Source organism: Leuciscus leuciscus (assembly GCF_965113295.1).
Source record: "Leuciscus leuciscus genome assembly, chromosome: 21".
Classification (NCBI taxonomy): domain Eukaryota; kingdom Metazoa; phylum Chordata; class Actinopteri; order Cypriniformes; family Leuciscidae; genus Leuciscus; species Leuciscus leuciscus.
In genome coordinates, this window is record NC_138745.1 from 36,879,777 (window position 1) to 36,903,106 (window position 23,330).

The 23,330-nt window shown below is 39.5% G+C and overlaps 1 protein-coding gene and 1 long non-coding RNA gene across 2 annotated transcripts in view; both read left to right on the plus strand.

Annotated features, from left to right (window-relative positions):
* The window catches only part of syde1 (synapse defective Rho GTPase homolog 1), a 31,841-nt gene that overhangs the window by 4,920 nt on the left and 3,591 nt on the right, over nt 1-23,330 (plus strand). Inside the window, exons 2-7 of the mRNA XM_082152402.1 lie at nt 11,447-12,220; nt 14,366-15,244; nt 16,862-17,091; nt 18,150-18,276; nt 18,460-18,629; nt 20,596-20,875. Of these exons, the coding sequence (XP_082008528.1) occupies nt 11,447-12,220; nt 14,366-15,244; nt 16,862-17,091; nt 18,150-18,276; nt 18,460-18,629; nt 20,596-20,875 (2,460 nt within the window). The remainder of the gene's footprint in view (nt 1-11,446; nt 12,221-14,365; nt 15,245-16,861; nt 17,092-18,149; nt 18,277-18,459; nt 18,630-20,595; nt 20,876-23,330) is intronic.
* On the plus strand, nt 6,569-9,108 carry LOC309485577. The gene is made up of 2 exons (XR_014201230.1): nt 6,569-6,673; nt 6,793-9,108. It is a non-coding gene; the product is annotated as an uncharacterized lncRNA (long non-coding RNA).

The following is a 23,330-nucleotide window of genomic DNA, read 5'->3' on the forward strand; positions in this document are numbered from 1 at the left end:
GTTGGTGATTGTGGGAGTTGGTGATTGTGGGAGTTGGTGATTGTGAGAGAGTGTGTGAGAGTGAGAGAGTGTGAGAGAGTGTGTGAGAGTGAGAGAGTGTGTGAGAGTGTGTGAGAGTGAGAGAGTGTGTGAGAGTGAGTGAGTGAGTGTGTGAGAGTGAGTGAGTGTGTGAGAGTGAGTGTGTGAGAGAGTGAGTGTGTGAGTGAGTGAGTGTGTGAGTGAGTGTGTGAGAGAGTGAGTGTGTGAGAGAGTGAGTGTGTGAGAGAGTGAGTGTGTGAGAGAGTGAGTGTGTGAGAGAGTGAGTGTGTGAGAGAGTGAGTGTGTGAGAGAGTGAGTGTGTGAGAGAGTGAGTGTGTGAGAGAGTGAGTGTGTGAGAGAGTGAGTGAGTGTGTGAGAGAGTGAGTGAGTGTGTGAGAGAGAGAGTGAGTGTGTGAGAGAGAGAGTGAGTGTGTGAGAGAGAGAGTGAGTGTGTGAGAGAGAGAGTGAGTGTGTGAGAGAGAGAGTGAGTGTGTGAGAGAGAGAGTGAGTGTGTGAGAGAGTGAGTGAGTGTGTGAGTGAGAGAGTGAGTGTGTGAGTGAGAGAGTGAGTGTGTGAGTGAGAGAGTGAGTGTGTGAGTGAGAGAGTGAGTGTGTGAGTGAGAGAGTGAGTGTGTGAGTGAGAGAGTGTGTGAGTGAGAGAGTGAGTGTGTGAGAGAGTGAGTGAGTGAGAGAGTGAGTGTGTGAGTGAGAGAGTGAGAGAGTGAGTGTGTGAGTGAGAGAGTGAGTGTGTGAGTGTGTGAGTGAGAGAGTGTGTGTGTGTGAGAGAGTGAGTTAGTGAGTGTGATTGTGTGAGTTAGTGAGTGTGAGAGTAAGTGAGTTAGTGAGTGTGTGAGTAAGTGAGTGTGAGAGAGTGATTGTGTGAGTGAGTTAGTGAGTGTGAGAGTGATTGTGTGAGTGAGTTAGTGAGTGTGAGAGTGATTGTGAGAGTGAGTGAGTGAGTGATAGAGAGTGATTGTGGGAGTGAGTGTGTGTGTGAGTTAGTGAGTGTGAGAGAGTGATTGTGGGAGTGAGTGAGTGTGTGAGAGAGTGAGTGTGTGAGTGAGTGAGTGAGTGTGTGTTTGTGTGTGTACATAAACACAGTGGCAGTTGCTCTCAGGCTGAGTGTTGTAATGCTGTCTACAGTCAGTGTTGCTCTGTGAGGAATGAGTCTGAGAAATATTGATAAGGTTCAGAGAACAGGATGTTCTGTTGTGTGTGTGTGTGTGTGTGTGTGTGTGTGTGTGTGTGTGTGCGCGTGCATTACTGTTACAGAGGCAGCGTCTGAACTGAAGTGAATTATTGATACTGATATATAAATAAATGATTTAGAAACTGTATTTTTTCACTCCGGTTTTAGAGTTTCGAGGTCTCCTTACTTGTTAGAACTAAAAAAAACATAAAAAAATGTTCAACACATCATCTTATCAGCATCATTTTTTATTTTGTTCGATAATATCAACTACCAGATAATATCGCGCATCCCTATTATTGTTTTGCATTATTTGTCTTTAATCTCTTTGTACCTGCCAAATGCGTAAACGTCGCAATGCATTCTGGGATTGCATTGTGCACTAAGGATACATACTCAGAAGAATATAGTTATGCCACAAGTTTGACCAACTCAGATCCATCAGGAAAGAGGGAGAAAAACAGCGAAGCTGGAAGTATGAGAGTCGGAGAGAGAAGGAATGTGAACTCTCGGGAATTACGATCCCAGCTGCAACTCCACGACTGTCGAGAGTATCACTGCTTCCCAGAGGAACCTAATGCTGAGTGTGTGTGAGAGTTCATCAGTGTGTGTGAGAGAGTGTGTTCATCAGTGAGTGTGTGTGTGTGTGTGTTCATCAGTGTGTGTTCATCTGTGTGTGTGTTCATCATCAGTTTGTGTGTGTGTGTGTGAGAGAGTGAGTGTTCATCGAGTGAGTATTCATCAGTGTGTGTGTGTGTTCATCAGTTTGTGTTCATCAGTTTGTGTAAGTGTGTGTGCGTTCATCAGTGTGTGTGTGTGTGTTTGTGTGTTTGTGTGTGTGTGTGTGTGTGTTCATCAGTGTGTGTGTGTGTGTGTGTGTGTGTGTGTGTGTGTGTGTGTGTGTGTGTGTGTTCATCAGTCTGTGTGTTTGTGTGTGTGTGTTCATCAGTTTGTGTGTGTGTGTGTGTGTGTGTGTGTGTGTTCATCAGTTTGTGTGTGTGTGTGTGTGTGTGTGTGTGTGTGTGTTCATCAGTTTGTTTGTGTGTGTGTGTTCATCAGTTTGTGTGTGTTCATCAGTTTGTGTGTGTTCATCAGTTTGTGTGTGTTCATCAGTTTGTGTGTGTTCATCAGTTTGTGTGTGTTCATCAGTTTGTTTGTGTGTGTGTGTTCATCAGTTTGTGTGTGTGTTCATCAGTTTGTGTGTGTGTTCATCAGTTTGTGTGTTCATCAGTGTGTGTGTGTGTGTGTGTGTGTGTGTGTGTGTGTGTGTGTGTGTGTGTGTGTGTGTGTGTGTTCATCAGTGTGTGTGTGTGTGTGTGTGTGTGTGTGTGTTCGTCAGTGAGGGTCAATAGATTGCTTCATCACTGCATCTGTGAACCACATGAGAGTCCAAAACAGAAAACTCTTTCTGCTGGATGTGTGTGTGTGTTTCTCGATTTGCCACACAGAATCTGCGCCCGCAGAGATTTACTAAAAGATCCGCAGTTTCCCAAGAATTGAATTGCTTTCTGTGAATACATGGTCATTTTTTGAAGGAATATTTATTTGCCATCATCATGTTCCAAACCTTTCTTTCCTCCAGTAGTCCATGTGACTCATGCACAATGAGCAGTGTGTGTGTTTGTGAGAGAGAGTGTGAGTGTGAGAGAGAGTGTGAGAGAGAGTGTGAGAGAGAGTGTGAGAGAGAGTGTGAGAGAGAGTGTGAGAGAGAGTGTGAGAGAGAGTGTGAGAGAGAGTGTGAGAGAGAGTGTGAGAGAGAGTGTGAGAGAGAGTGTGAGAGAGAGTGTGAGAGAGAGTGTGAGAGAGAGTGTGAGAGAGAGTGTGAGAGAGAGTGTGTGAGAGAGAGAGAGAGAGAGAGTGTGTGAGTGTGAGTGTGAGTGTGTGAGTGAGTGTGTGAGTGAGTGTGTGAGTGAGTGTGTGAGTGAGTGTGTGAGTGAGTGTGTGAGTGAGTGTGTGAGTGAGTGTGTGAGTGAGTGTGTGAGAGAGTGTGTGAGAGAGTGTGTGAGAGAGTGTGTGAGAGAGTGTGTGAGAGAGTGTGTGAGAGAGTGTGTGAGAGAGTGTGTGAAGAGTGTGTGAGAGAGTGTGAGTGTGTGTGTCTGAGAGTGTATAAGAGAGTGTGTGAGAGTGTGTGTGTGTGAGAGTGTGTGTGTGAGAGTGTGTGTGTGAGAGTGTGTGTGTGAGAGTGTGTGTGTGAGAGTGTGTGTCTGAGAGTGTATAAGAGAGTGTGTGTATATTAAATTAAATTTATTTAATTATCTTATTTCAGCTTTATTTAAAGGATTGAAAGCGTGTTTTAACAGTTGTAGATGTAAGGCTGGATACACCACATGACCTTTGACCTGACTGACAGTCTGAACGAGTCGCCGCTCGTTGAAAGAGATTCTACAGAACTGATATTGAGTTATTAAATCATGTAGTGTATTAATAACTGCACTGATTCTGATGTGATGATCCTGATCTTCTGCTGTTCGTCTCGAGATTCCTCCGACATCACGAGGAACGTTCATGAGTACGGCATGTTCCCGCTTCTCCTCATCGGAGTGTAAACACACACACATAATGTCTTTTTGCTTCATAATTTCTTTCTCTAGTGGCTCAGGGTCTCGACTGTTTACACAACTCTCCAACAGAAGATCTCTATCATCATTGTGCCTCAGTGTTTCATTCATTCCTTCATTATCGGTCGGCTTACAGGCCTCGACACACGTGGGATGAGTTACGTGTGGTTTATCATCCAGCTCTACGAACAATAGTGATAGTTTGATGTGTGATGCGGTGTAAACGCCACTAATGCTGTACATCATGGAGCTGCAGAGTTTAGGACGTAACACTGTGTTACTCGGATCAGTTTTGTCGAGATCTCCTGTGTAGTTTCTATTTTAATGACTTCCTCTCACTGATGTTCTTCCTGGAAGTGCAGATTAGAACAACAGGCCAGTCTGAGCTTCATTAGAGTACTGTGGAATACCATAGTATATATCATGGTAGTACACTCACACACACACAGTTATATATATATATGAAGAGTTCAGATGCAAAAGCCTCTAAGTGCCATCTGAAATTTTCTTCTAAATGAGCATTTTTATCAAGCTTGTATATTTAGGTTCAGTTATTTCACTTTAATGACAATTAATAGGTAATTTTCATTGCCATTGAAGTGAAATAACTATGTTCAGTTATTTCACAATTGTCAAACATACAAGCTTGATAAAAATGCTCATTTTAGAAGAAAATTTCAGATGGCACTTAGAGGCTTTTGCATCTGAACGCTTCATATATATATATATATATATATATATATATATATATATATATATAACATATATCTATATTAAATCTGTTTTGTATGAATGTATTTTTCTTATTTTATTTTCCCATTTATTATTTATTTACCAAAATATATTAATATTTTTATCAAATATTAAGTTAATAAATGTATATAATGTATATAATTAATATTATATATTATAAATTTAGAATATTACAAAATATTATAATATAATAAATATTATAAATGTATATAATTAATTTATATAGTTATTATATATATTCTTTTAAATTATATATAAAACATTTTTATACAAATGTATTTATACATAATTTGTATTTATGAATATGTATTAATTTAATTTATGTAATTAATTTGATAATATACAAATATTTACTCACTATTTTATATATATAATACAATTATTTATAGATATATAACTGTTTTTTAAATAAATGCATTTTTGGAGAAATGTTAATTTCCCATTTATTACAGAATGTTTTTTTATTAAATAAGCATTTTAATATACTTATACAATTATAATTTATGCATTATTTCATATATATATATATATATATATATATATATATATATATATATATATATATCATAAATTATATATAAAAAATTATTTAAATACGTTATATATATTTCTTTTGCATATATATATTAATTTATTGTATTCACTTTAACTGTGTTGCTTACAGCATATATTTGCATTGTTCCAAAAAACAAACATCCAAAAAATAATTTAGTTTGTTCTTATGGGAAAGCGTTCTGATTGTGTGGGCTTGCTTCCAGACAGAAGTAGATTGTAATGTGCGGTTTGAGGCACTCTGGGAAAATATGCAAGCAGAAATGCAGCTGTCAGCATCTGGTCAGACTAATACACTGATAATGCTGTTCTGGGCTGATGTTTAATTCTATAATCCAGACATAAACAGAGATGAGATGAGAGTGAGACCCACTTCCAGTCTGAAAAAATAGAGCATTGCAGAGAATGTACAATCTGCATCACTTGTGATGAACAAACTCAACATACACTCAAGAATGTGTGTAAAACAGTATTTCAGAGCTAATAATGGAGTGTTTCAGTGGGAGTCCAGCCACATGTCCAGTGCTGTTCTGTGTGAAACCGAAGCGGCGATAAATCTTGTGTGGCGCTGATTAATTGTTGAGATAAGAAGCTCAACCAACAGTACAGATTGTTCAAGTTCACATCGAGGCCTTCAGATATTGTTTTTTTCTTGTCTAGCTTTCTTGAACTCACACTGGGGCCGGTTTCACAAAGCTATTATAGACCGGTCTATAGTGTTAGACAAGTCTAAAATTTGCTCATGGACTAGTCTAATGCAAGTTAGACTGTTTCACAAAAATAAAGACTGACTTAATTTAGACCAAAAACATTAGACACCTTACCCCCAGGCTAACTTACCCGCAGACACCTTACCCCCAGGCTAACTTACCCGCAGACACCTTACCCCCAGGCTAACTTACCCGCAGACACCTTACCCCCAGGCTAATTTACCAGACACCTTACCCCCAGGCTAACTTACCCGCAAACACCTTACCCCCAGGCTAACTTACCCCCAGACACCTTACCCCCAGGCTAACTTACCCGTAGACACCTTACCACCAGGCTAACTTACCCGTAGACACCTTACCCCCAGGCTAACTTACCCCCAGACACCTTACCCCCAGGCTAACTTACCCGTAGACACCTTACCCCCAGGCTAACTTACCCGCAGACACCTTACCCCCAGGCTAACTTACCCCCAGACACCTTACCCCCAGGCTAACTTACCCCCAGACACCTTACCCCCAGGCTAACTTACCCGCAGACACCTTACCCCCAGACACCTTACCCCCAGGCTAACTTAGGTCTAAGACTCTGTTACCGTGGCAACCAGCAGTAACAATCAGTTACATTACAAACAGCCAAAAGAAAAGGGAAAATGGCTCATAATTTAAACATTTCTTCTTGTTACTACATTCTCCGCTAAATTTCCCAAGTAAAATGTCCTTGTAACTGTTATACTCCTCCAACAAACACATATGTTCCGCTGGGGTAAACTGCACTGAGCGGCTGAATGCGCTTACTCGATCCGCCATGTTTTTTTGTTTTGAAAAGTGTCTTATTTTACCCAGAATGCATTGCAGTGTAGTCCTACTTAAGATAGTCAGAGTCTTAAGTGCGTTGTGCAACGGTCTGATTTAGATGTCTATCTGAAGTCTGACTATCTACTAGGCCTATATCTAAGCCATAGTCAAAGTCTATCTGTGTGAAACCGGCCCCTGGACTAGTGTTTCTGCTCTAGTCGAAGACCTCTGACCATCAGATATAGTCATATTACTCAATAAACATGACGGAGAGCATTGACTGCAGATGTTTAGGAGTGAGTTTCCTCAGATCTGGAGGGTCGAGCTCTCAGAGTAAACATCTTCACGGGGATCTGGAGAGACAGAGGCATGTATTTCCCTCTGGATTGGGCCTGGACTCGCGTATTCTCCAAAAGCATGCTCAAATGTGGAGTTTAAATGATCATGCATGTTTATGTTGGCTTTATTATTGCTGTTCTGATGTGTTGAGATATAAATGTCCTGAAACTGAAGATCTGCTTGCATGTTTTTAGTCTTTCCTGATGTGATTATTAATAGTTAGGCTTGTGTTTTCAGGGCAGATGAGAGCGACCGGATGTCTCAAATTATATGGGCGAATGAAGGGGGAGGGATCGGCATTCTGGGAAAAACTCTTTAACCGTTACGCCGTGAATATTCTCAGCAAACATTTCCACTAATGATTTCACACTGCCAAACATGGTAAATAAACACACATGCAAACAAACAAACAAACAAACAAACAAGCCAGCCTTTGGATTATTCATCACATTTGATCTTTCAACAAACTGACTGCATAAATCTGTCATGCATTAGAGGTCAATTTGATCTGTGTTTGTTGCAGAGTTTAACATTCAGTGTTTTAAAGGAACATGCAGACTTTTTGGGACTTTATCTTATTCCCTGTATCCCCCAGAGTTAGATAAGTCCACACATACCCTTCTCATCTCCGTGCGTGCCGTAACTCTGTCTGACGCACCCACCGCTAGCCTAGCTTAGCACAAAGACTGGAGGTAAATGGCTCCAGCTAGCATATTGCTCCTAATAAGTGACAAAATAACTATATTCTCAGAAGGCGAAGCACTGCTACTTCTGCGGAGTGATTAGCGCAACACCTGAAAAGCACCGTTGTTACTTCCGTCAACAAAACCAACGTGACTAGATAGCTAGTAGCTAGTAGCGAGCAAATCACTCCGCAGAAGTAGCAGTGCTTCGCCTTCTGAGAATATAGTTCCCAGTATGTATACGGTTAGAAGATGGCTGTGTGTCATGTGACCTTGTTATTCGTACACGCTGTGACTATACACATCACAACATGTAAATAGGAAAATATTGGCGTTATTTTGTCACTTATTAGGAGCAGTATGCTAGCTGGAGCCATTTACCTCCAGTCTTTGTGCTAAGCTAGGCTAGCGGTGGGTGCGTCAGACAGAGTTACGGCACGCACGGAGATGAGAAGTGTATGTGTGGACTTATCTAACTCTGGGGGATACGGGGAATAAGATAAAGTCCCAAAAAGTCGGCGTGTTCCTTCAAAGCTGAAATGTGAAAGACACAAAAATCTGAAACCTTGAAAAATGGCACTTTATTTATGTATTTTGGTTCTCAACTTCTCCAATCGTGAGGCCAATAATGTAAAAATGGATAAACATCTGCTGTTTGATTAGTCGGCCTAGTCGATATACTGTCTATGAATGAGTAAACTGAAGCTCTAAAGGTCCGTCAGTCTTGGGTTTGGTGCACGTCGCTATTTAAAGTCGTAACAAGCTAAACAGAGAAAGACCAGTTTATCAATGTGCTGTTTAAACCCAGAAACGGCTTCATAAACACACAGACACACAGACTGGTCGCGTCAGAGGTGAAGGGTGAGTCCAGCGCACGCCCGTGAGAGTGTGCTTTGTGTGAGCGTGTGTATTTTGGGGTGTTGTAATGAATAGTGAATAGGGTTAAGTGTGTGTGTCCAGCTGTGAAGGAAAGCCCTCGACACAGACCGCTCATTGAATCCTCTCAGCGGCTCGACAGCTGTGTGTTTCTCACTGAAATCACTCCCTGTTTTGGCTTTTTGTATTTCCTTGTGGGTATAATTTTTGTACCTTTTTCTTTATTCTTTATCGTAATTTTTGCGTCTTTGGATACAGTCAAACCAAAAATTATTCAGGCACCAGATATATACAGTACAGGCCAAAAGTTTGGACACATTACTATTTTTGATGTTTTTGAAAGAAGTTTCTTCTGCTCATCAAGCCTGCATTTATTTGATCAAAAATACAGAAAAAAAATGTAATATTTTGATATATTATTACAATTTAAAATAATTGGTTTTCAATTTATTATACTTTAAATTATCATTTATTCCTGTGATGCAAAGCTGAATTTTCAGGATCATTACTCCAGTCTATCACATGATCCTTTAGAAATCATTCTAATATTCTGATGTATTATGAGTGTTGGACACAGTTCTGCTGCCTAATATATTTGATGAATAAAAGGTTAAAAAGAACTACATTTATTCAAAATTAATAAAAAATTCTAATAATATAAATCTTCTTTACTATCACTTTTTTATCAATTCAACACATCCTTGCTGAATAAAAGTATTGATTTATTTCAAAAAAAGAAAGAAAACAATGACTGACCCCAAATGACTGACCAGTAGTGGATATTGCTGTTACAAAAGATTTCTATTTTTAAAACATTTGCTTTTTTTTTTTTTTTTTTTTACTTTTTAAAACACTTTTTATTCAGCAAAGTATCCAAAAAAAGTATCACAGCTTATGAAAAAATATTAAGCAGCAGAACTGTTTCCAACTTTGATAATGAATCATCATATTAGAATGATTTCTAAAGGATCATGTGATAGACTGGAGTAATGATCCTGAAAATTCAGCTTTGAATCACAGAAATTATAATTTAAAGTATAATAAATTGAAAACCAATTATTTTAAATTGTAATAATATATCACAATATAAATTTTTTTTCTGTATTTTTGATCAAATAAATGCAGGCTTGATGAGCAGAAGAAACTTCTTTCAAAAACATTAAAAATAGTAATGTGTCCAAACTTTTGGCCTGTACTGTATATATATGTTTTTTACTAGTGTGTGCAGGACACTATAGTTAATTTATAAGTGAGGAGAGCAAAATAAAGTAAACTGTGACATACTGTACCCAAAAAATCTTCATTCAGTGACTACCGTTTATAAACATTTGGGACTAAAAATGATTGAAACTTTGACCTGATAATTTTTTGCTGAAGTGTTTTTTCTTTAATTGCTAATGCTCTTTTTACACACAGACTGAACAAAATGAAGCATTGCTTGGTGATTGGTTGAGCTAAACTGGTATTATCTAATTGTGTAGTTAAATTTAACAGCTGACAGATATTCAACATAATTCATGTGTGAGACAGTCTAACAGAAGGACGGACAAAACCAGTCAAATATCAACTGAGTTCTACTCATATTTTATTACCGTCTTCTATAGCGAATAAACTGAGATAATGTGAGAAATGTTGAAGGTGTCTGAATAAATTTAGGTTTGACTGCATGCTGTCCTGTAGCTCAAGGAGTGGAGAATGGTGCTAGCAATGCCAATGTCATGGGTTTGATTCCCAGAATAAATACATTGATAAAAGTCTCCCAAAATTCGTAAATGTAAATCAAACTTCTGCGCCTTCTCTCAGTCTGTGCATTTATGTGTGCGATATGTGTGTAGCTCTAGCTTGTTGCTTTCTGTTTCTCTCCCTCTTTTTCTTGGCTACTTTGGCATAACAGGAAGTCACTTAAACTACTGTAACACTTCCTGTTCAGGGAAGCATAAAGAGATCTGTGTTTTTCTGTTTTAATCTTCAAGTCAATTTGGCTTCTGTAATGTGACGCATTTTAAAGTGAACCAGGATATTGATTGAGAAAGAAAAAGTAGGGTTGGAATTGAAACATAGAGTTTAACTCTTCAAACACAAGGTCTGCGAAGGTCACATTTCGTACAAACATTGAATTCGAAGTTTTCCTGAAACACACTCTTGATGTAGGCATCGAATGACCAAAGAAAGTTTCTGTTGTTTGCTCGGAAACCCCAGCTGATCTGGCTCTTTTCGCACCCTTGAAATAGACTTGCACGTTTCTATCTGTCAAACCTTTCGTCACATCTTTGTGCGGTGTTTAAGCAGCATTAGTGGTTTAGGCGTTTGATTGTTGAATGTTGTCTTGGCCTTGTAAACTAGCAGTGGTTTTGACACACTCATGAGCAGTGTTGACTAAAGTGCGATTGACAAGAGATGTTTTTATTCAGCACTTCCAGAGTCATGCAAGCCAACAGAGATAATGCGCAGAGCACACACACACACACAGGAGTTATTCATGGCTTCTGGAACTGGATAAGATATTTGGCTAACTGTGTGTCACAAGCCACGTTCATAATTTCAAGAGGGGAAAGAACAGACGGAGAGAGAGAGAGGGAGAGTAAGGGGAAAACGGGAGGAGGGAGTTTGGAGAAACTTCCAGATGTGCAAGATGGGAGGGAGAGGGAGCCGAGGGTGAAGGAGATGGTAAATATCTTCACCCCTCCTCTTTGGTCTTATTTTAATTCTTTCCAGTCGCCCTCTTCTCTTCGCAGCTCTACGTCACTGTAAACTCATCTCAGAAATGTTGTTTTAGGGAGGAAGCAAACCCTGTAAAGGTTAATAGCCCCCAGTTCCACTTTTACTTGTGGTATTTGCTGTTTCTGAATGTTGCAAGTCTCCAGTGATCAATTCTTCATGTTAGTCACTCCAATCCAGACAACTATTTCAACACCAAATAAGGCCAAATACTCCTGCTATGACAATAATGGCTGTTTTCTTTCCTCTGCTTTAGAAGTGACAGAAAAGGTGGAACTTTTCCAAAGTTGTCCATCAACTGCATCCACCTCAGGTCACGCTGAGACCGAGAGCTCGGACCGAGAGGAGTGTACCAGACGCTCCCAGATCACCGTCTCCAAAAAACAGAACTGGGCCAAACTTCCCTCCACTTGCAGAGACCCAGTCGGCACAGATCCGTGTCCTAGCCTGGTCTACGGGCCACAGGACTGGGATTTGTGCTCTGGAAAGGCTGATGCCTCAAAACAGGCCTGGAACCAACAAACTTTTAGTGAGGATGGCTTGAAGAGAAATCGGAATGATCTTGAATTGGAGTTTGGATATTCCAGCGCACCGTGCAACTCAGTTGAGGCCAGTTTACCGGAGTTGACCCCTTCGTCTACGACCTTTATGGATGTGTGTGTCTCTTCCAGCTCAGCAAAGATCTCTGGGCAAGGCGCTTACCTCCAGCACCTGGACAGGAGCAGTCGAGCCTGGGTACTGTCCACAGGAAAACCCCAGGCATCAGATGAGGCCCAGAATCCAACCAGAATCACAGAGTGGCGACAGGGCCCGGATGGAGATAGAAACATTTGGTACAACCCCATTCCTGAAGAGGATGACTTAAGGGCCAGCGGAAAAGCAGATCAGGAAAAATACGGAGACCCGTGGAAAAAGAGAGAAAATGAGGGGTTGGCAAAGGAGAAAAGAGACCAGAAACGATCAGGGGGTTTGACCAATCAAACGAGAGACATTCAAACTGAAGTCGATATCATCAGGACGGATAGTTCGGGTATGGTCAGATTTTCCATTATGTAAGAGTTTATCACAAGCTAAGATGCATTTCCAGCACACACAGCTGGTCTTAAAATGAGAAGTGCTTTTTTGAAATGATATTTATAGTAAGTAGACTGAAATGCTGTGTTATGCTATGCTGATTGTGTTTGGCGTTCACAAATTTGGAAAAAATGGGATTGAAAGCAACCACATTACAACCACATATAATGTAATTATAAGTTATTTTCTAAAACCTAGTGAGCTGCCTATCTAGACAGCATTTGAGGGCATCATATATGTGTTCTAGAGGTTCTTTCAGAAAGTAGGCAGCATAATTATAATAGGCCTGCCTTTTAAGGCCTTCTTTTGGTCAAATTCTAAGTCTGCAACAGTTGTGGAGAAGGCAATCCCTGAATACACAAATAGTTCAATATAATTAAAAACTGAATGCTTTACCCAATATTTGTGTGTATTTTTATGCTAACCAGTATCATGTCTTTAGCCTAGTGACTAATGTCAAACTCTATATTGCTTTATTATTACTTTTTTCATTAAAAGTTTTCTGTTTTCGGTTGAAACGGTGTTGTGTTAGCGGCCCCTAAGTTAATAACTAATGATCTTTGCAATGGAAGTAAATCAATCAAAACTAACTTTAGCTGGACAATAACTTTATTCTAGAGCTGCTGTAAAGCCAAAACACAAATAGTTCAATATAATTAAAAACTGAATGCTTTACCCAATATTTGTGTGTATTTTTATGCTAACCAGTATCATGTCTTTAGCCTAGTGACTAATGTCAAACTCTATATTGCTTTATTATTACTTTTTTCATTAAAAGTTTTCTGTTTTCGGTTGAAACGGTGTTGTGTTAGCGGCCCCTAAGTTAATAACTAATGATCTTTGCAATGGAAGTAAATCAATCAAAACTAACTTTAGCTGGACAATAACTTTATTCTAGAGCTGCTGTAAAGCCAAAACAATCTCTGTTACTTTAATTTCTTATTATCACTGTAAAGCTGCTTTGAAACAATCTATATTGGTAAAAGGGCTATATAAATGAAGGTGGCTTGACTTGATTTGACTTTAAGCACTGTTTTACTGCCTACGTAGAGCAGGGGTCGGACTCGGCACAAATCTGGCCCTCGAAGCCTACTGTCCTGCAGAGTTTAGCTCCAACCCTGACCAAACTCACATGTCTATAGCTATCTGAAGACCTTCATTTGCATGTTCAGGTGTGTTTGATAAGTGTTGGGGCTAAAGTCTATAGGAAAGTGGATCTTCAGAGCCAGAGTTGCCCATCCTTGATGTAGAGCTGGGATGGGCAACTTCGGTCCTGGAGAGTAGAGTCTCTGGAGAAGAGGTCGGACTCGGCACAACTCTGGCCCTCGAAGCCTACTGTCCTGCAGAGTTTAGCTCCAACCCTGACCAAACTCACCTGCCTATAGCTGTCTGAATACTTTAATTTGCATATTCAGGTGTGTTTGATAAGTGTTGGGGCTGAAGTCTACAGGAAAGTGGACCTTGAGGGCCAGAGTTGCCCATCCTTGATGTAGAGCTGGGATGGGCAACTTTGGTCCTGGAGGGGTCACTGTCCTGCGAATAGAGTCTCTGGAGAAGGGGTCGGACTCGGCACAACTCTGGCTCCAGAGGCCTATTGTCCTGCGGAGTTTAGCTCCAACCCTGATAAAAAAAAGTACCTGCCTGTTACTTTCTAGTTATCCTGAAGACATTGATTACCATGTTCAGGTGTGTTTGATAAGTGTTGGGGCTAAAGTCTACAGGAAAGTGGATCTCATTCCATCTCATCATTGCAAATCAGTTTATGATGGGGTGTCTGATCTTGCTCCTGGAGGGCCACCTTCCAGCCGAGTTTAGTTCTAGCCCTAATTAAAAACACGTTGACCAGCTAATCAAGGTCTTCAGGATCACTAGAAACTTCCAGGCAGGTGTATTGGAGCTAACAGCAGTAAGTTGGCCTTCCAGGAGCAGGATTGAACTCCCCTGGTTTATAAGGTTTCATTTATGTTGCCTAGTGTGCTGCCTAACAGCAAGGCATCTATGTTTTGACACTTGACTACTAAGATACTAAACCACAACTTGGTTATAGGAACATCTTAAAAGTTGTAATTCCTTTCTTAACAGTGTGTTTCTTTGGGTTCAGATCTGGTTATGCTACAGTCGGACTGTATTAGCTCTGCAAGTGTTGTGAACCCTGACATTTCGGGGGCACCAAAGAGAAGCCCAGGAGAGGGTGGAAATGGGAGCAGTGTGATCGACAAGATCAAGTCTCCAGGGACGGTTCGGCGGCTCTCTATGAAGATGCGGAAACTCCCAGAACTAAGGCGGAAGCTTAGCCTGCGCTCGTCCCGTAATCAGCGTCACGGACAGAGCCAAGGAAATGCCAGCAGTGCACCGGGAGCGTCAGATGAGGCTTTACCACCAAATGCATGTAAAGAATCATCCAACATCATCAGCAAGTACCACCTGGACTCCAGTGCACCCGCAAGGCCAAGACGTCGATCCTCTCGAATGCGCTCCGCTAGTAAAGGAGGGTATCTTAGCGATGGAGACTCACCTGAACTCCTACCAAAGGGTCAGGGGTCGAAAGGCTCACCTACACCACCACCACATCGTGGACCACAGGATTCACTCGTTGTGGCAGACGCAGAGTCATTCCGCTTGTACTCGCTGACGGATCAGCCTCGCTGTGCTCAGAGACTTTCAGGCCTACTCACGGTGCATTTGCTGGGAGTCGAAGAGCTACTCCGACCCCCTCGGATCGATGCTACTAAAGAAGTCTTCTGTGCCATTCAAGTGGACGGGGTGACCCGGGCTCGAACGTCCCTGCTAACTTGTCGAGGAGCGTGTCTCCCACTAAACCACACCTTTAACCTGGAGCTCGAGAGGGCGAGGGTGCTCAAACTGGTCATCTTGACGCCAACGACTGCTAGCGCTAACATCGGGTCTTGCGCGCCGGCTGCTCCTGCGCGTAATCGGGTTTGCTGTCTGGGCGCTGTGGCTATACCGTCCCTCTTCAAGGGTAAGAGAACCACCCATTTGTGAATCAAGTCCCAAGATGAAACTGATAGTTCTCTGAATTCTGATTAGATGAGCCATTTTTTGAAGCTGTTTTAAAGGATTAGTTTTACCAAAAATGAAAACTCTGTTATCATTTACTCACCCTCTTTTTTTTTCCAAACCCATAAGACTTTTGATTATCTTCAGAACACATCAAACAAGGAGAGTTGAGCTTCTCTTTGGCCCTGTTCACACAGGGTATTAAGATGCGTTTTGGTCAATCGGATCACAATCGTTTACACCTGGTGTTTACATCTCTTTTGTCCACTTCAAATCACTTCTGTCCTGATTTGTTTGAGGGGAGGGTCTATGGGCAGGTAAATCTATGGGCTTTTTCAGATCTTTCGATCTAATGGACAAAATAAGCTCTTTACATATGAACACGAACACACGGAGAGCAGCAGTTTCGACCACATGAGCGTTTACACTACAAAAGCAATCTGGTTTGCAATGCGTTTTCCACTACCTCTGGAAGTGGTTAAAAGTGAACAAGCTGAATTTAACATCGTCCACTTGTGATCGGATTGACAAAAACGCATCTTAATACCAGGTGTAAACAGGACTTTTATGTTCGCTGAACAATGTTTATATGTGAATAAAAGCCTAAATGAAATCTATTCATCATATCAAGTGAAGTGTCTCTTCAGAGGTCCTGCAATAAACTGCTCAAGTCATATGGATTTTTTTATGAACGTTTTGGGTGAATAGACTTTCATAGAGGGGCAGAAATTCTCTATAAATTAAGATGAATATGTATTCATTTGTTACACGTATATTTTTTTTGAGTTCTATTCTATAGTAACTCGTCACATTGCAATCCATAAGCAACTGAACTCTACTTCATGTAACAAACCACCCCTTAAAGTCAGCATAAAAAAATGGAAATTCACAATTGTTTTCGAAATGCAAATTATTGTAAACTCATCTGTGCATGTTTCTTTTTTTAATGTTTTGACGTTGTAATGTTTGATCAAATCATCCGCCGAAACGTCTTCTCTTCATACCTGTCAACACTCCCGTTTTGTCCCGGTTTCTCCTGTTTTTTTAGTTTTTTTAACCCTCCCGGTTTGTTTTTTCTCCCGGGAAACTCCCGTAATTTGCATGGCCCAAACTCCTTTATGAATAATCGGACCAATATGTTTGTCTAATGCTGACAAGTTGCCAGATCTTGTATTAAATGCATTATATTCACACAATCCACACATCATATACAATTTCAACCCGTTTGCCACCTCAACTTGGCAACCTATAACCCAGCTGCGCAGTTGCGGAAAGTTTAACCCGAAAGCGAGCAATTTAAATTATTTTTTGTTCTTCCGTTTCACTTTGATAAAGGTCACAATACGAAAGAAATTATCTGTTGCTACTTCCAAGCATTTGGAACATGTTCACAAATTTTACCCTTTGTGTATACAACCATACCACCCAGTCATACCCTGTGTTAGCTTTGATCTTGCACTGAGCCTCTTATCTGTTTATCTTCTCTCTCTCTCTCTCTCTCTCTCTCTCTCTCTCTGTCTGTCTCTCGGTCTCTCTCTGTCTCTCTCTCCCGGTCTCTCTCTGTCTCTCTCTCCCGCAGCTTCTCGCAGTCAGCAGCTGTGTGTTCGTCTGGAGCCTCGTGGTTTGCTGTATGTGAAGTTGACCCTGTTGGAGCAGTTCGTGACCCCGTTCCCGCGCCTCAGTGACCTGCCCCCCCCTACAGTGTTCGGGGTGGAGCTGCGCCCCCTGGTGGAGAAAGAAGCGTCCACACTCAGAGTGCCTCTGATCATTCAGAAGTGTGTTTCTGAGATCGAGAGGAGAGGACTGAGGGTGAGACGGCGTGCATTTACAGATTATTATATTATTAGTGCTGGGCAATGATTTATCGCATCCAAAATAAAAGTTTGTGTTTACATAATATATGTGTGTGTGTGTACTGTGTATAATTGTTTTGTATATATAAATACACACACATGCATGTATGTATATATTTAAGAAAATTTTTATTTATTTATAAAATATTTAAATATAATATAAATTATGTATAAATATATATATATATATATATATATACACAGTATATACATGCAAATATTTCTTAAATATATACATGCGTGTGTGTATTTATATATACAAAATAATTATACACAGTACACACACACATATATTATGGAAACACAAACTTTTATTTTGGATGCGATTAATCGTTGCCTAGCACTAATTATTATTATTATTAATTATTATTTCTCAATACTTGGGTCACTTTTTCAAAACTCTTCCCACCAACTTTCAGCTTGGCTCTGCAGTTAAAGTCCTATTCTGCTTCTTTTTTTTTTTACAACTTTCTATATCTAATGTTGGTGTTTGAGAATTAAAAAGGTTCACAAAGTTCTTCTCTATATCAGTGTCAGTGTTCCTGAACTCCTGAAACGCCTCCATTGTAGTCTTGAGTTTCTTCCGGGAACGAATGCGTCACAATATTCCTCATTATAATAATTAATACGCAGAATAAAGGGGCGGGGCCTGGTTGAGTTAGTTAGTAGTGTGTTAAACTGGCGGTTATGGTAAGGGGCGGGACATTTCCCAAACACACTCGAAGCGCTCGACCAATCACAACACACTGCTCCAGCTGACCAATCAGAGCACAGTGTGCTTTTCAGAAGGAGGGGCTTCATAGAGACAGGAACTAAACAGAGCGTTACTGACAGACTGGGAAGAGAGGAGCCGCAACAATGGAGAATATGAGGAAAATAATCAACATTCAAGCAGGAAAACCTGTTCTAGTAGAGCCTGAAAACAACATCAAGACTTTGCATAATAGATCTAAGTATTGAGAAATGTGTCCTAGTGGTTGTAAAAAGACACCGTGTGTTTCTGTGTGTGTGCAGGTGGTGGGACTGTATCGTCTCTGTGGTTCTGCAGCAGTGAAGAAGGAATTACGTGATGCGTTTGAGAAGGACAGTGCTGCAGTTTCCTTAAACGACGAGCTCTATCCCGACGTCAATGTCATTACCGGTCAGTCAACCTGATGTATTCATCTACCACGCTTTTTTACTTACCTTTATTGAACAATATCAATTTACAAACTCAAGTAGGGGACAATAATATGCATATGAAAATATACACCAATAACATGCAATTAAATCTCCAGGGTTTTTGTAGATGGAAATATGGATTGTTTTTTATGTTTATGGTCAGGCATTCTGAAGGACTACCTGCGCGAGCTGCCGTCTCCTCTCATCACGAGGACCCTGTATGAAGTGGTGTTAGAGGCCATGATGGTTCGACCGGCCTGTAGAAACGACAGCGACGCTCAGCGATCACAAAACACTGTGGCTCTGTTGCAATGTCTCCCTGAAGCCGAGCGGGTAATTCATCCAGTCTCAGTCTGAGTGTCCGGCAACCTTTAGATGTGAACCTGTCCTGACATCAGGTGTCCATTTCAGGCTCTCAAAGTTCTGTTCACACTGCCATTCAAAACTTAAGATTTCTTAATATTTCAGAAAGAGTCTCTTCTGCTCACCAGGGCTGCATTTATCTGATCAAAAATACAGTAAAAATAGTGAAATATTATTATAATGTAAATCATCTGTTCTCTATGTGAATATATAGTAAAGTGTAATTTATTCCTGTGATCAAAGCTGAATTTTCAGCATCATTACTCCAGTCTTCAGTGTCACATGATCCTTCACAAATCACTCTAATATGATGATTTGATGCACAAGATACAATTATGATTATTATCAGTGTTGAAAACAGTTCATATGTTTGTGGAAATTGTGATACATTTTTATTTTTAACAATTCTTTGAATATAAAGTTCAAAAGAACAGCGTTTATGTGAAATTATCTTTGCTGAATAAAAGTATTAATTACTCCTCCTAATATTAATACACTTTTGAATGGTAGTGAATACGCACCTTTAACTTTTCAATCCGAAACATTATTACATGTGAATTACATCTAATTCATAATTCTATTTATGAAATATCAAGCTGAAAGATTTTATATAACTCTTATGGTTATTTTTATTTGGATTAATTATTTATCCATTTCATAACATTGTAAAATTATTGTATACAATTCATTAAAATATTGTTATTATGATTATTTAACATTTGATTACTCTAGGATAAAGCCTTTGGTGCTGATATGATATGGCATTAAATTATCATAAATTACATGTATATCGAACAAAAGTTCACTTTTTTTTAGCAAACATTCAGTCTCTTCCACTGATTGTAACTCTAAACACATTTGTAAGATGTAAAATAGACACTTGCATCACATTTCTGAATAAGATTGAGAAAGTATTGAATTCACACAATTTTCCTGTTTATTTTTTTAAGATCTACACTCAATCGCACCTCAGTTTTTGCATTTTATTGTTTTCTGAAAGGTTTTAATGACCCTCAAGGAGCCATGCGTCTTCACTCTGAGTAAACTAATCTAATAAGAATGGCAAACATTTAGATTTCTTTCTCCTTCACTTCTTAAGCAGTTTGTCACTGTTCTTTCATTGAATCTTCTTTCATGCTCGGCTGTCCTGGTTTCTGCCAGACGTGAGTCTGAGCTTCTTCCTGAGGATGTGATTTTATGTAAGAGCACTGAAGTGTTTATGCGAGAGGGAGTGTGTGTGTGTGTGTGTGTGTGTGTGTGTGTACGTGGTTTGTTTGTCCCATGTGAGCAGCAGAACAGCAGCCTGAGGGTTTCCAACATCGTCCAAAACAAACTAATTGGGAATGAGAACCTCCCGCTCCTCCTGCTCTCATACATTTATACTCTTTCTTTTCTCATCTCTTGTTCTTCATTTAGAAAAGTATAGCTCACTTTTAGGAGCTTGCATAATTTTACCACGTTTATGCATCCTGAAGTCTTAATCAAAATGGGCTCGATTTGCTTTCTTAAAGGAGATACATGTAGGACTTTTCATGTATTAATCACTTAATAGACTTTCCCAGGTTGTCTATGAAAGCCTGATGTTCATGTGAAGTGCGTGACGTTAAAATCAAAAGCATGTGACGTGTACGCTCCCGAGAGCCTGTGTTTTGTTCAATGAAACTAATGCTTATACAATGTTCAGGATAATGCTAAAAAATAGCCTTTCTGTGCTGTGCATGCAAAGAAAAAGATCTTATTCAAACTATAGTCTCACATAGTCCGATCTATACAGAGTGTCAAATATACTTTATAATCAAACTATCATATCAGTGTAATTTGAATGACCGGTGAATCTCAGATCTGCTGCAAACATCCACGTCTCTGTACAGATCAGTGCTAATGCAGTGTTAGTACTTCCATGTTTGATCTGTGTGTGGTTTTGTGTCTTCTGAAGGCAACCCTGTCCTTCTTGCTGGATCATCTGAGTCTGGTGGCGTCTTACAGCGACAGCAACCGGATGACGTGCCAGAATCTGGCCGTGTGCTTCGGGCCGGTTCTCCTGACGCCCACACAGGAGTCCTGGCAGGCCGGGCTGACGGCCCCGGGGTCGGGGGCCATGATGGGGTCCGGGGCCGCTCGGGGGCGTAGCTTCGCACACAGTGAAGAGATCGCCAGCGCCGTGGACTTTAAACGACACATAGAGGCTTTGCACTACCTCCTGCAGCTCTGGCCTGGTGAGTTTGTGGCCCAAAATGTACAATTATCATCAATTATTACCCGAAAATCATTTTTGAAATTTAAAAAAATAACAAATCCTTCCGTCGCGGGTCAATTTGACCCCCTTAGGAATGAATGGAATGCGAGGAATGTTTCAGTACACATAGAAAAACCTAAAAATGATCTAAATTCTAACAACAAATGCTAAAACTTTAACAAAAAATGATTTTATAATGTCTACATAAATGCACACTGAAGTAAACTGACTTTAGGACCCAGAGGAACAGCTCATTTGCTCCATATAGAGATATAAGACCATCTAGAGTCTGAAATATCATGTTATATGATTATTTTTTCCACAAGACGTCGGCAAAGACACCCAATGTAAGATATTTTGAGCTGAATTAAAAGGGTTATGCATGAAATAGTGAGTTATTTAGAATTTAAGTTGAAAGAATGCGAGTAATGTGCTTAAATTATTATTTATTTATTATTTATTGATCAAATCTTATAATTTAAAGGTAACTAAAATAAAAAACAACAAAAAAAATCACCAAAAATTGCATAAAAAAATTGAAACCAGTATAATCAAAATGAAATAAAATAAGCATTCTGGACAAGTATAATTTTAGGGCTTCGGGTCATTTTGACCCGTGTGGGAAAGATCTGTTACAAAGTGCGAGGAAAGGATGAGGGTTAAATGTCATTTCAGACCTGTTCTACACTGCAGAAAGTCATGCGTGGCTGATTTTTACATGCAGAATGAAATAAAACGAAAGCGATCACATGCATCCTTTTTCCCTCTGAATGTCCTCTGGTTTTGATTATCGTTCCAGCAACGCTCGCGATGAAATATCATGCATATAATCTGATAATAATCGGCTGCATCTCAGAAGGTCATGCGAACAGTTTGCACTCTGAGCGTCATGTTACGACCCTTGACCTCATGACGCAGCACATGTGTAACATGCAGGAGGAATTTCAGTAACCTGTGACAGCTGGTGTGGATTTGCATGGAACATCAGTCTAAATATGTGCCATGTGTGTAGAGTTTGATGCATGCGAGCGCACGAACACACGCCACGCTCAGCTGGGACTTAAAGACACGTAATATTCAGCTACATTATTGATTTGATTGCACTGTTACTATCAGATGTGAACAAAACAAAACTGAATTGAGCTGAAAAAGGACACTGAGAGTGTTATCGAAATTGATTTGAACCAACATTGAACTGAATTGAAACAACAATGAACTGAATTGAATCAACATTGAACTGAAGCAACACTAAACTGAATTGAATCAACATTGAACTGAATTGAATCAACATTGAACTGAATTGAATCAACATTGAACTGAATTGAATCAACATTGAACTGAACTAAATTAACACTGAACTGAACTAAATCAATATTGAACTGAACTGAATCAATATTGAACTGAACTGAATCAACATTGAACTGAATTTAAGCAACACTTGAACTGAATTGAATCAACATTGAACTGAATTGAATCAACATTGAACTGAATTGAATCAACATTGAACTGAAGCAACACTAAACTTAATTGAATCAACATTGAACTCAATTGAATCAACATTGAACTGAATTGAATTAACACTGAACTGAATTGAAGCAACACTTGAACTGAACTAAATTAACACTGAACTGAACTAAATCAATATTGAACTGAATCAATATTGAACTGAACTGAATCAACATTGAACTGAATTTAAGCAACACTTGAACTGAATTGAATCAACATTGAACTGAATTGAATCAATAATGAACTGAATTGAAGCAACACTTGAACTGAATTAAATTAACACTGAACTGAATTAAATTAACACTGAACTGAATTGAATCAACATTGAACTGAATTGAATCAACATTGAACTGAATCAACACTAAACTTAATTGAATCAACATTGAACTGAATTGAATCAACATTGAACTGAATTGAAGCAACACTTGAACTGAATTGAATCAACATTGAACTGAATTGAATCAACATTGAACTGAATTGAATCAATAATGAACTGAATTGAATCAACATTGAACTGAATTAAATTAACACTGAACTGAATTGAATCAACATTGAACTGAATTAAATTAACACTGAACTGAATTTAATCAATAATGAAATGAATTGAAGCAACACTTGAACTGAATTAAATGAACACTGAACTGAATCAATATTGAACTGAACTGAATCAACAATGAACTGAATTGAATCAACACTTGAACTGAATTAAATTAACACTGAACTGAATTGAATCAACATTGAACTGAATTGAATCAATAATGAACTGAATTGAATCAATAATGAACTGAATTGAATCAATAATGAACTGAATTGAAGCAACACTTGAACTGAATTAAATTAACACTGAACTGAATCAATATTGAACTGAACTGAATCAACAATGAACTGAATTGAATCAACACTTGAACTGAATTAAATTAACACTGAAC